This window comes from Onychomys torridus, chromosome X (genome assembly GCF_903995425.1).
Source record: "Onychomys torridus chromosome X, mOncTor1.1, whole genome shotgun sequence".
Classification (NCBI taxonomy): Eukaryota; Metazoa; Chordata; class Mammalia; order Rodentia; family Cricetidae; genus Onychomys; species Onychomys torridus.
Window position 1 is genome coordinate 53,204,834 of NC_050466.1, and position 14,066 is coordinate 53,218,899.

General features: G+C 36.6%; 1 protein-coding gene across 1 annotated transcript in view; it reads left to right on the plus strand.

Annotated features, from left to right (window-relative positions):
• The window catches only part of LOC118574319 (phosphatidylinositol-binding clathrin assembly protein-like), a 44,100-nt gene extending 37,185 nt beyond the window's left edge, over positions 1-6,915 (plus strand). The window contains exon 10 of the mRNA XM_036175161.1: positions 6,779-6,915. Coding sequence (XP_036031054.1) covers positions 6,779-6,864 — 86 coding nt within the window. The 3' untranslated portion in view covers positions 6,865-6,915. The remainder of the gene's footprint in view (positions 1-6,778) is intronic.
• The last annotated feature ends 7,151 nt before the right edge of the window (positions 6,916-14,066 follow it).

Below are 14,066 nucleotides of genomic sequence, written 5' to 3' on the forward strand. Positions count from 1 at the left end.
GAGTCATATCAATTGTCTCAAGTGTTAATAAAATGGAGAATTTAAAAAAAACAATTTTGGTGTCCTTGCCCTCATAGAGCTATAGCTCCCCATCATGGGAAAGAAATCTTTTCTTTCTCAGATATTTGGGTCTTGCAAAATGATGTTTATGTATTATCTCTGCCTTATTTCACTCAACATAATGTCTTTAGGTTTACCCATATTGTAGTATTGGTCAAAATTTCATCCTTTCAAAGTTATTTATTTAATTGACAAATCATAATTGCACATTTTATGTAGTACAATGTGAGGTTTTCACATATGTATATGCTATAGAAAGGATAAATCAAAATAACTTACATACCCTTCACCTTACCACAGATTTTTCTTGTACAGGGAATTGAACCTAAGACCTCATCCTGCTAGGCAAATGCTCTATCACTACTACATCCCTAGCCATATTACTCTTCGTCTTAGTTAGGGTTTCTAAGTTTGCTATAAAGAGACAGCATAACCACAGCAACTCTTATAAAGGAAACATTTAATTGAGGTGGTTCACTTATATTTCAGAGGTTAAGTCTATTATTACGGTGGGGAGCATGGTGGCATGTAGTCAGGCATGATGCTGCCTACATCTTGATCAGAAGACAACAGGAAGTTGACTGTATCACTGGGAGTAGCTTCAGCATAGAAGACCTCAAAGCTCACCCCTACAGTAACACACTTCCTCCAATAAAGACACACCTACTCCAACAAATCCACACCTCCTAATAGTGCCACTCCCTTTGGGGGCCTTTTCTTTCAAACCACCATACTCTTTTTGATGTGAGAATGTTTAAAATTAATTCTTTCATAAAGTTAAAAAGGAAGTAATTTTAGTGTATTTTCTGTCAAGCTATAGATCAGAAAGAATTTATGTCAGAGAGGCTATGGTTTCAGACTTTCTAAGTCTGAAAAAAGACAAAGCTTTCTTTTAAAAAAAAAGATTTATTTATTTATTTATTATGTATACAGTGTTCTGTTTGTATGTATGTCTGCACACCAGAAGAGGGCACCAGATCTCATTATAGATGGTTGTGAGCCACCATGTGGTTGCTGGGAATTGAACTCAGGACCTTGGGAAGAGCAGTCAGTGCTCTTAACCTCTGAGCCATCTCTGCAGCCCCACAAAGCTTTCTTAATGTATGTGATCTTGATAAGGTCTTTCCATGCCTCAGTTTTCTTACCTGTAAAATAGAGATTAAAACATCACCTACCTTATATAATTGTTAAAATGATTTAAAATAAGTTGGCAAAAATAAACTACTACATTTAAATAGGTAATACATGTAAGATACTCAGAATGGTACATAGGTTATAATAACTACTCAAAAACATTAGCTAGCAGTGCAATGGATGGTAGTGGTAGTGGTGGTGATGATGATAGATGATATTTTGTGGTACAGTCCTCCCTGCCATTATGAAATGAAGCATAAAAATTACATTTTTTTTGGTTTTTTGAGACAGGGTTTTCCTATGTAGCTTTGTGCCTTTCCTGGAACTCACTTGGTAGCCTAGGCTGGCCTCGAACTCACAGAGATATGCCTGCCTCTGCCTCCTGAGTGCTGGGATTAAAGGCATGCGCCACCACTGCTAAAAATTACATTTTATCACCTTAGCCCCCAGGGAAGATTATATACATAGGAAGCAATAAAAAAAAGCAAAGATAATGAGAATTTTCTAACAATAATAATGAAGATTATCTAGGAATATTATGGAAATAGTTCTCCCTTGAAAGAATATTTAGGCTCTTGTCTACCTCTCTTTATTATTGTCAAGCTTTTATTTACATATGATTCACCTAGAGGTCTTGTGAAAATGCAGTAGATCTGGAATGGAGATTGAGACTCTAAATTTATGCCAAGCTGATGTTGATGCTTATGGCCCATGAGTTACAGTTTGAATAGCAAGGCCTAATGATGAATGCCTTGTCATAGTTATAGAATATTAGCAATAATAATGAAAATTATTCATTAATTTTAGTTTGGTATACACACACACACACTCACACACACACACACACACACACACACACAATTTCTGTAGCAGGCTTTCTTGGACCACCAGCCCCCAAATAATGGCAGGGAGATTTATTAATTATGAATGCTCAACCTTAGCTTATATTTGTTTCTAGCTAGTTCTTTTTAACTTAAATAATCCATGTGCTGCCCCGAGGCTCATTTATCTCATTTACATACTGTCCATCCTGCTTTCCTGCTTCCTCTATGCCTGGCTGGCTGCTTTTATCTCTGCCTGCCAGCCCCACCTATTCCTCCTCTGCCTACCTATTGACCATTCACATCAATCAAGTGCCTTAGGCAGGAAGGATAAAACAGGAACACATATTTACATAGTTTAAAATGCAGTATAAACAAAAGCAACATGTCTTTACATAGTTAAACAAATGCAATTCATCTTTACATAGTTAAACAATTATTCTGCAACACAAACAAATGTAACACAGCTTTACTTAGTTAAAAAAATACTCTATTCCACAACAAATTTCTGGTATGAAGGAATTTTAAGTAGTGAAATTAGAAGCCATGGAATAAGAGTACTTTGGGAAGGATCAGAGAAATGATACTTCTGCCTTCCTATTTAAGACCATCTGGATAATCCCTGGCACTCTGGAGTATGTCAAAGCTAAAAAGTCATTACACACATGTTATATTACATAGGAATAGACAAAAGCTAAGAAAAATATTGAGACTTTTTACTGCAATTGTCTAGAATTAATTAGTTCTTTTAAAGTTAATTCTAATTAAGTTAAGGTTGAGAACCATGCATCTTGTTGTGCTCATATTATTTTGCTTTTCATCTGCTGTGATGCAAGTCATATTATCTTTATTTTTACATTGTATTATGCATCTAAAGATAGTATAACTAAAGACTTTAAGAGGACACTGAAAAATTTTTATTTATTGGAGGTGGTGTGGCTGAAAATTTTATTTCTGTAATTTTGTTATATTATTCATATGATGCCAAAAGAAGAGTCATAGCTTCTTCCTTCTTAGCTAACTGCATATTTCATTTGTTTTCCAAGTGAATTCCTACTCCTCAGTAAATTTGAGCTACTTTGAACTCTTCTTTGGCTTCCAAGATAGTACTAATAATAATTGGATGCCTTTAAACATTCTACATCTGCCATGTGCAAGGAAAGATCATTATCCTAACTGTAAAAAAACTCAGTATGAATCTGTTCTCAATACTAAATATGCAGCATACTATTTTCTGTATCTTATAATATAATCATGTCTTACATAACAGTGGGGAATTTATTTTGAGAAATGTATCATTAGGCAGTTTTGTCATGCAAATATCATAGTGTGCTCACACAAAATTAGAGAATTATGTTAACATTACTGAGATAATCTTGTGGGGCCACTGTGGTGATATTGTGTTCCCCAACATATTGTGCACTCTAATAAACTTATCTGGGGTCAGAGAACAGAACAGTTACAATATTAAACATAGAGGTTAGACAGTGGAAGCACATGCCTTTAATCCTAGCATTCCAGAGGCAGAGATCTGCCTGGATCTCTGTGAGTTCAAGGCCACACTGGAAACAGCCAAGCATGGTGACCCATGCCTTTAATCCCAGGAAGTAATGGCAGGAGGCAGAAAGGTATTTAAGGCGTTAGGATAAGGAACTATAGGCTGGTTAAGCTTTTAGGCTTTTAGCAGCAGTTCAGCAGAAATTCATTTGGATAAGGACTCAGAGGCTTCCAGTCTGAGGAAACAGGATCAGCTGAGGAACTGGCCAGGTGAGGTGGCTGTGGTTTGTTCTGCTTCTCTGATCTTCCAGTATTCACCCCATAACTGGCTCTGAGTTTGTTTTTATTCATAAGACCCTTTAAGATTCTGCTACAGGCCAATGTTGTGTATACACTCAATTACTGGATGAGATGTTGTTCTGCAGTACAATCTGTATATTTTTTATTAAATATTAGTAGAAAATGTATAGTAATTAGAACTTTTCTTCAAGGTAAAATCTCCAGGCACTTATGCACTGACTTCACAGCAGGTACCTATGTACAGAATATTGGGGAAGAAGAAATACTCCAAGATACCAAAAATGATAAATATGATGTAAACTTTTGTAAGTCACTGACAGGAAAGGATGATTGATCAGGGCAAAAAAATCCCAAAAGGATTGTGGGAAATGCAAGATTAGGCTTCATTAACTAAAAAGGGCATCAGTTAGGATAAAAGAACTTGAGGCCAGAAGTATGGTTTGCAGACTGAAAACTGTAAAGGACACATAAAAAGCCAAGTTATTTCACAGAAGGGTGAGCAGGAAATAAAGTTGATGGGAACCATGTACAAAGTAGCTCCAGCATTGGCCAGACTACAGAATGAGAATCTCATCTTTAAATACAGATAGCTTCAGATCCATATCTATCTATCATCTATCTATCTATCTATCTATCTATCTATCTATCTATCTATCTATCTATCTATCTATCTATCTATTCTTCTAAATGACTAAAGGTTCTTCCAATATGACTAGGCTAGTTACCACAGGTAGTATTTCAGAGTGTACTACCTAATTGCACCACCTCTACCATATTTTATATATTGTAGGCATTTTTATTTTTGTTTTTTTAATTTTTCTCTTCCTTTTTTTCTTCCTTTCTTTTTTCTTATTTAGGTTTTTTGAGACAGGGTTTCTCTGTGTAGCCTTGGCTGTCCTGGAACTTGCTCTGTACACAAGACTTGACTTGAACTCATAGACATCTGCCTGCCTCTGTTTCCTGAGTGCTAGGATTAAAGGTGTCCACCACTACCGCCAAGCTGAGCAATATTTAAATTAAAAAAATTGGATTTATTTTTGTATATGAGTATTTTACCGGCATGTATGAATGTGCACCATGTGTGTGCCTGGAGCCTGTAAAGGCCAAAAGAGGACATCAGATTCTCTGGAATTGAAGTTATAGGTGGTTGTGAGCAGCCATGTGAGTACAGAGAACCAAACTGTGAGTCCTCTTCAAGAGCAGCAAGTGCTCTTAACAGCCGAGCCATCATTTCAGCCCCAATTGTAGGTGTGTGTTTTTTCAAAGCAAAAAACATTATCAATCTTCATCTTATTGAATTAGAGCCCTATCTATCTCTAGCCTGTCAGAACACTAATATTTCCAATTGTTTTAATATATTATAATTTGGAATGTATTCATTAGTCATATGCTTATTGAACTTACACTTTACAACATTGTTATTGATGAAGATGAAGAACAATGCCAGGCCTGTAATGCCAGCACTTAAAGCCAAGGCAGGAAAATCAAGAATTTGAGATTAGTCTGGATTATGGAGAAAGAACCTATCTCACCTCCTCTGACCGAAAAAGAGAGAGGTCTTTATAGCTATTTCATATTTGTTCTTCTTTAAATGTCCTTTTTTAAATCTTTTGGATATGTTTGAAACCTTGAACACAATAAGCCATGGGGAAAATGACAGAAAATTGAAGAAATACCTTAGCTTTGAATGTCTTTGACCTGATGTGCCTGTCCTGTCCTTACCTTACTACTTAGATCAATAAACCTTACAAACCTTCACATTAACCCTACAAAAGTGGTCCTATACTCACACTAAAATATTTCATCAAAGATATATGTGTACCAATATATAGATTTCTGTTCTTTTTCTATGAATATTTTAAGTCTAGAGATGGCAGTTTTGTTATTGTGACGAATTCTTTATATACCTTACTTCGTAATTAATTCATTATTGCTTATGAGAATGATTCATTAAGTCATCCCCCCCCCACACTCTTTCATTAGTAGTACCTTTACAGATTTATTGTTTTCCTTGTGTTTGGCATTTCTTTCCCTTGGCATTAGTTATATGTAATATTTACACTAGAACAGCCACTTGTCTGTCCTCTTGGTACTATGGCATTAGAAAATCAATTAAAACAAGGTTTTCACTTTTATTTTTTACTAATAGGTTCCAACTCCCATGGAATCTCCTCCCATAATGTCATCTAGATCCATTATTTATACTAAATATGATTTAAAGACCAGCAATCTTCCCATTTGCTGCCCAGGTTACCAGGTATATTTGAACTGTTGTTGCTTAGAGCCTTGATAGAAATGAGAAATCATTGGACGCAGGACCTAGTGTTATAATGGGATTTTTACAAAGTAGACATTTCTCTGTATTATTACTCTTTTGTAAAATAAAAAACTAATGTTATCATTTCCTGTATCATAAAAAGTTACAAAACTGTCCTTACCTAGCCCAGAACTTTATAAGCTTGTGTTATTAAACTTCATCTGGATTCTTCTATTTTCAATGGTCCTTTTATTCATCCATTCATTTATTCATTCAACAATTCTGTGATTAGTGATGGAGGTAATTTAGAATGAACATTTCAGAGATACCTTTCCAGAGAACTGATAAAAGATGAATGGTAAGATTTAGAAAATAGACAGCCAGGCAATAGTCATATATAGGAACTCAGAAGGGATAATCAGTTCAAAGATGGCAGGTTCCATGACAGTGAGTAGTGAATGATGAGGACAATTTCAACTAATCAATGTGTAAGGGATAAAAACTCAACATCACAGTCAGTGTATATTGGTTCAGAGTGCTGTTTTCTAGAAAACAAAGTTTTTCTTCAATCTTTAGCTTTGATTCTTGAGTATCTGCCTAACAAAGCTTCAGGTATTAGATAATGAGAAAAATAAAATATTCTTAATTTATTTTTATAACCAAGGATATAGGTATAAGTGATTATTTTTTTTTGCTTTCTTTTACTTAGATGCAGTTCAAATAGAGGCAACAAAGCAGAACAACTCAGATTCAGGTGGAAAAATTATGATCTTTCAACAGGCTGAACTGAACTGAATCATCCTCATCTTCTAAATTCAATAAACACAACCCTGGCATTCAATAATATTGAGGCTATTCAATTCAATATTTTGGAGATTATGTACTCTATTTTGTTTCAGTAATTATCCTGATTTTTTCTATTAAAATAGTTTTCTATGCAGCATGTATTTTAGCACAAGTAAAATTATACAAAAGTTCTTGTAATTTTTGTTTGGATAATTTCTTTAAAATTTGCCTTTGAAATACTATAAAAATGTTGTGGGATATTTGATCACACTGTGTGAAAATGTGATACTGTTTTATTCTGATTGGTTTAATAAAGAGCTGAATGGCCAATAGCTAGTCAGGAGAGGTTAGGTGGGACTTCCAGGAAGAGATAGGAACTCTGGGTTATAAACTGGCACAGGAGATTTTACCAGGGAGACATGGACGAAATTGGACATACAGAATGAAGGACAGGTAGAAAGCCATGTGGCAAAATGTAGATTAATAGAAACAGGTAAATTTAAATTGTAAGAGCAGGTTGGGAACAAGCCTAAGCTAAAGGCCAAGCTTTAATAATAAATAAAATGTCTCCATGTCATTACTGTGGGGATCTGGCAGTGTCCTACTCCCCCCCAAAAAGGTCTGATAAGACAGGCTGACAACAAAAAAGAAAGGTAATATATTAATTTCCCTTCCAAGTAATACAAAAATCTTAGAATACTTACTCCAGTACACACTCCTGATATATATTTAAGTGCTTCATAGTATGATCTGATGTCTCCTTGTTTAGCCCCTGCAAATTAAAACTGTAAGTGTTAATATTAATAATAGTAGTTTTTATTTAGATTCAGTTACACATTTATAAATTCTTTATTAACCATTCTTTTTGTATTAGGATCATATCTCTTAATTGAAAGAACTCTTAGATGTGCATTTAATGTAGTCATGTTGGTGATAAACTCGGTTTTTTATCTGAAAATAAAATCACATTCTTTTTTTTTTTTTGAGAAAGTGTCTTGCTTTGTGGTCTAGGTTGGTTTTGAACTTTATGATCCAAGCTGGCCTCCTTAGAATTCTCCTGCCTCTCCATAGTTTCTGGGATAAGATGCTATATACCACTATGTTCAGTTAACACTCATTTAAATTTTTTTTAGTGGTAGAGAAAGTTTTAATTTTCATTGTTTTGTTTTTAGTTATCAAAATCGTATATAAACTAAATACTAAGGATTCCCAAATTGTACGAATCTCATCTCAACTTTATCATGTATTTTCATTTTTGCTATTTTCCCACCCCTCCCTTCTTCCCTCCCAACTCTTTCCTTCTCCCACTCCCTCTTGAATTCATGGCCTCTTCTTGTATAATTATTACTGTATTTTATATAAACATATATAACTTACTGAGTCCATTTAATGTGGTTCATATTTACATGTATTTAGGGCTGACCAATTAGGATTGGGCATCCTATCAGGGGACTTGCTCTGGAAAAAGATGATTCTCCCTCCCTCAGCAGACATTGAGTAGCAGGGCCATATGAAATTTCTTTCATTCCCATTGGCATGTCCTCTGGTGTGGTCATTATGCAGGTCTTGTTTAGGCACCCACATTATTGAGATTTCTTGGATATCATATCCCTGTCATGTCTAGAACTCACTATCTTGCAGCAGGTGTTCTGATCCTCTGTTCTTACAGTCTTTCTGTCTCTCTCTTCTACTATGTTCCCTGAGTCTTAAGTGCAGGAATTGTGTTGTAGATGTACTAATTGAAGCTATGCACCCACATCACCTATTCTCTGCATATTGATCAGCTGTGGATCTCTCTCTGCTGAAGAAGGAGGAGAAGGAGGAGGAGGAGGAGGAGGAGGAGGAGGAGGAGGAGGAGGAGGAGGAGAGAGGGAACAAGAAAAGGAGAAGGAGAAGGAAGAAGAAATTGTTTTTAACCCTTATTTGTGGACATATGATTTAGGAAAGTGGTAGTAATAATTTCTCCTCCAAGGCCTATGATTTCTCCAGCCATTGGTAGTTGAGTAGGTTTATAGTACTCTTGTACTGAGCAGGCCTTAAATCCAATTTGACAGCTGTTGGTTACTCCCAAGATATACGTGTCAATATCACACCATTGGGATATCTTGTTGGACTAGTCATTGTGGTTTTCAGGCTTAACAGCTGGGTAGAACTACTGATTACTTTTCTCCCTTGGCAATTTGCATAGGACCTTCTTATACAATGAGAACTAGCTTGGGGAGGAGGGGTTTCAGGTCAGTATCAGCTTGATTCCTCCATCCTGTGTCTGAAGTGTATGGTGTCTTCAGCAATAGGGTTTTAACCTTCAACTTCTGGAAGGCAACCAAGGGCATTAGCAATGGTTTATATTGCTGTGTGGGTCTCTTAGATTCCCAGACCAATAACTTGAAAGAATGTTTCCCTTATTTGGTACTGGGGTATTTGTTAGATAGTCTATGGCTCCTAGGGGGAGCATTATCACCCCATGTGGCTTAATTTCATTTAAACCATATACACATGTGTATATGTATACACACATTATATTTATTATATTATATTCATTTTAAAGTAAACTTATAAAGCAATGCTTCCCTATGACTTTTTTCAACATTTTTAGGGTTATTTAGCTCTCCTTCTTCCCTCTTCTTCTGTATTATTCTCCCTCCCCTTCTACAGTTGTTATCCTCCCTACTTTTTCCTTCTCCTTTATAGCACCTGTATCCTACTATTCCTCTCTCTAGAGCTCTTCATTCCTCCATAGTCTCTACTTTCCTGGCTTCTGCTGTTATTCCAGGTTATATAATCAAATCTAAGGATCCAGAGCTAGGACTCACAAATAAAAGACAACATTCAACATTTGTCTTTCTGAGTCTGGGTTACCTCATTCATTTATCAACTGATGAACATTTAGATTGCTTCTATTTCCTATCCACTGTGAATGGGTCTGCAATGAACATGTCTGAACAAGTGTTTGTGGAGGAGGATGCCTAAATCCTTTGGGTATGTGCCAAGGAATGGTATAACTGGGTCATATGGTAGATCTACTTTTAGCTTTTAGAAAATTCTCTATACTGATTTCCATAGTGGCTGCAGCTACACCAGTTTGCAATCTTATCAACAGTAAATGAAAAGTTCTCCTTTTGTTGTAAGAATTAAGTTTTCACTTTATCCAGGGAAAACATTAGAGTGAATAGTTGTTTTCTAGAAGTACTTTGACCTTGAAGAATCATTGTGGAAAACAGTGATTGTTTTCTGTGATTTGTAGAATTATTTTTCTGAAGTGGCATTGCAGACTTTACATGACTTTGGTCACAAGACACCTCTGGTACACCTGAGGCTTTTGGATTATTGTGTACTGCAAATGATACACAATAAAGGACTAAAGTCATGTGGGCATGTGATGTTTTCCTTCAGAGAGACATATAGATTATATAGGACCTTGGTATGAAGAAATACTTTACCCCAAAAAACAACTGTGTAACAATCAATAAATATGCTTTTGTAATGCTGTTTGAGGTTCAGTTCATCAGAGGCTGGACCTTCTCTAATTGCTAAGGAAGCTGAACACAATCTTATTTTTATTTCTTCCAATTTATTGGGTCAATTTTTTTCTTGACTCCTGGTTTCTTGAGTTCCTTATAGATTCTGGATATTAATCTTTATCAAATATCTATCTTGCAAAGAATCTCTCCTACTCAGTGGGTTTCCTTTTCACTAGGTTGATTATTTCCTTAGCTATATAGAAGCCTCTTAGAATTATGAGGTTCCATTTGTCAGTTATTGGCCTTACTTCCTGAATGAATGGACCCCTATTCAGAATGTCCTTTCCACACCTAAATCTTGCAGGGGTGCCTATGTTTTCTTCTAGCAGCTTCAGGGTTTTAAGTTTCACATTGAGGTCTCTGGTCTATTTTAAGCTGATTTTTGTGGATGGTAATAGTTATAAGCCCAGTTTCGTTCTTCTACATGCGAGGTTGGCTGTAGCTTGTTCTGTTTCTCTGATCTTTCAGCATTCACTCCAATACCTGGCTCCAGGTTTGTTTTTATTAATATAGACCTTCTAACAATTCGTGCTACATCTGGCTCCCAATTATTGTGGTATGAATTTGAGAAAAAGCTACTTGTCTATGTCCTTGCAGGCTCCAGCTCAGACAGAGCTATACATTGCTGGTTGTGGTAGCACACTTGGTTGGATTTACTGAAGGAGACAAAGACAGGAGGATCCCAAGTTTGAGGCCAGCCTAGGAGCCTTGCTAAGGACAAGCTTCGGCTGGAGCCGAGCTACAAATGGTGGCGGTGGGACCATGGAGGCAGCGGCTACTGCTCCAAGTTGCTGGCTGCTTCTCTTCGTGTTGGTGACTGCAGTGATGCTGCTACCTGGAATAAAGGGTTTGTTCAGAGAAGAATTGCCAGGACCATCATGTTATAGGAAAGCATTGGCAAAGGTCAGTTTGGAAAAGTTTGGCAAGACAAATGGCGAGGAGAAATTGTTGTGAAGATTTTCTCTTCTAGGGAAGAACATTCATGGTTCTGAGAGACAGATATTTATCAGACTGTGATTGCTCCAAACCACAGAGAAGGGGCGCGCGCGCGCGCACACACACACACACACACACACACACACACACACACACACATCTGCAGGGAACCATGACACCTAACAGCAACTTTGAAATCTTCAAAAGGATGATGGGACCCCACAAAGATGATTCCACATGGACTATGGTAAAACCATTAAGCTGATTAACACCATGGGAAGATTAGCTTTGGACTACAAACTGCTCAGGACAATTTCAAGATTGCCAGCTGAGATGATCCAGATTCACAGACAACTTGAGCAAGGACTTTAGACAAGCCCTGCATTTTCCCATTATGCAGAGACTGGACAACAAATGATACAGCTACCTCTCCCAGGACTTAACAATTAACCAAAAAATTCGTTTTCAGGATCCCTAAAGATGTCTTCATTCCCAGAAATCAGGAAGTAATTTTAAGAAAATGACACCCACATTCCCAAGAGGTACAGTGCGTGATTTTTGGTCATTCAATGACTTATGGATAATTGTTATTATTTATGATGGTTGGTTAGAAGTTGTTAATTGTTAATGGTCAAAAAAAGCTAAACAAAGGAGATTAGATACAGGGTTCTTGTTTAAAAAAAGAAAAAAGAAAAAAAAAGATATAGAAAAGGGTAGATCATTGAATCTACTCTGAAAAAAGGGAAGACATAGAAATGATAAGATAAACAGTAGATTTTTTGATCCACTCAGAAAAAAAAAAGAATTTGGATATGATAAGATAAAAAGGGAGATTATTGAATCTACTTTTAAAAAGGAACTACTTGTTTCAAATATGATAAGTAATGAATATTTTTTATCTGAATTTGTCAAATGTTAATGGACTGGATATTGTTATATATTAATGAAGTTTTTGTCTGAATCTGTCAAATGTTAATGGACTAGACATTGTTAATGTAATTCTTGACTGTATATATTGTATATAGTGTATATAGTTTTTATTGTATTAGTTATAAACTTTTTAAAATTTTAGACAAAAAAGGGGAAATATGGTGATATTGTGTCCCCCTATATATTGTGCACCTTAATAAACATATCTGGGGTCAGAGAACAGAACAGCCACTAGATAGACTAGAGGCCAGAAAATGGTGGCACACATACCTTTAATCCTAGCATTCTAGAGGCAGAAATCCCTCTGGATCTCTGTGAGTTCAAGGCCACACTGGAAACAGCCAGGCATGGTGACTCATGCCTTTAACTGCAGGAAGTGATGGCAGGAAGCAGAAAGGTATTTAAGGCATGAAAGCCAAAAACTAGAATCCGTTATGCTTTTGGCTTTTAGCAGCAGTTCAGCTGAGATCTATTTGGATGAGGACTCAGAGGCTTCCAGTTTGAGGAAACAGGATCAGCTGAGGAACTGGCAAGGTGAGGTGGCCGTGGCTTGTTCTGTCTCTCTGTTCTTCCAGCATTCGCCCCAATATCTGACTCTGCGTTTGTTTTTATTAATAAGACCTTCTAACAATTCATGCTACATACATGTGAACATCCCGTTTTCCCAGTTGTTGAAGATGCTGTCTTTCCTCCAGTGTGTATTTTTGGCATCTTTCTTTGTCAAATATCAGATGGCTATAATTACATGCCAATGATAGAGATGATGGTTAATTTTACCTCTTAATATTTGTGTGGGGGTGGGTGCATGAGAAGGGGTACATACCAGAAAGTAGATATGGAGGTCTGAAGACAACTTGCTAGTGTAGATTTTCTTCTTCCACCATTTAGATCCTGGAAATTGAACTCAGATTTCTAACTTAACAATGAGCCTTTATCCATTGATTCATCTTGCTGGTCCTTATAAGCATTTTTAAAATTAAACTAAATTTATATGCATATACAATCTGCTATAAACATTCTTCTAAATTTTTCTTTATTTGTTCTGATTTCATGTGTGTTGAATGTACATACTTACAATGCAATAACAAACAAAAACCACTCCATCGGTACCTTGAAAACCACCTTTCTTAAGTTCTTCAGTCTTGCTTTATTTCTTCACAGCAACTCAACCACTTGTCCCTCAGTCTTCTTCTAACTTCTAACCCCACCCATTCCCTAAGGATGTCTAGAGCACTAACTTTACACACACACACACACATACACACACACTCCTTAAAAAAATACCAATTTATAATTACTTGTTTCTATATGCTACATTTGCTTTTATTTGCAAATAGTGTCTCAGGCAGTGCTTATGCCACCACACCCGGTCTATCAATACATTTGCTTTTAAGGGATTGTTGTGGAGGACAATGCTGGGGGAAGTCCTTGGATCTATGAAATTAATCACAGCTCTTGGGATTTTGCACGTAAATTATAAGCATTTGAAAGCTTTTGACCCAGAGAGTGATGAAATTCTCAATGAAGGTGTCTTTTGAGAAAGACTGGTGTAAAATGTGGGGTATTTTTTATGATTATAGGGGATATACTCAGAGTCAGGTCCATCGTCTGCGAAAGGGAATTGGGATCGCCCCGGAAGCCACTCTGGAGACTGTGCTCCATTTTGAGGTGCAGGTAGAGGTGCGGTCTGGCTTTGTCTGGATTCCCAGGGCTTTTAGCCTTGCCCATTCCCTAAGTCTCTGACATTCCTTTTCCCAGGAGTAGGAATTGGTCCTCGAGCAGTTCCGGCTTTTCCACACAGCCACACATCCCTTCCAAACTTGT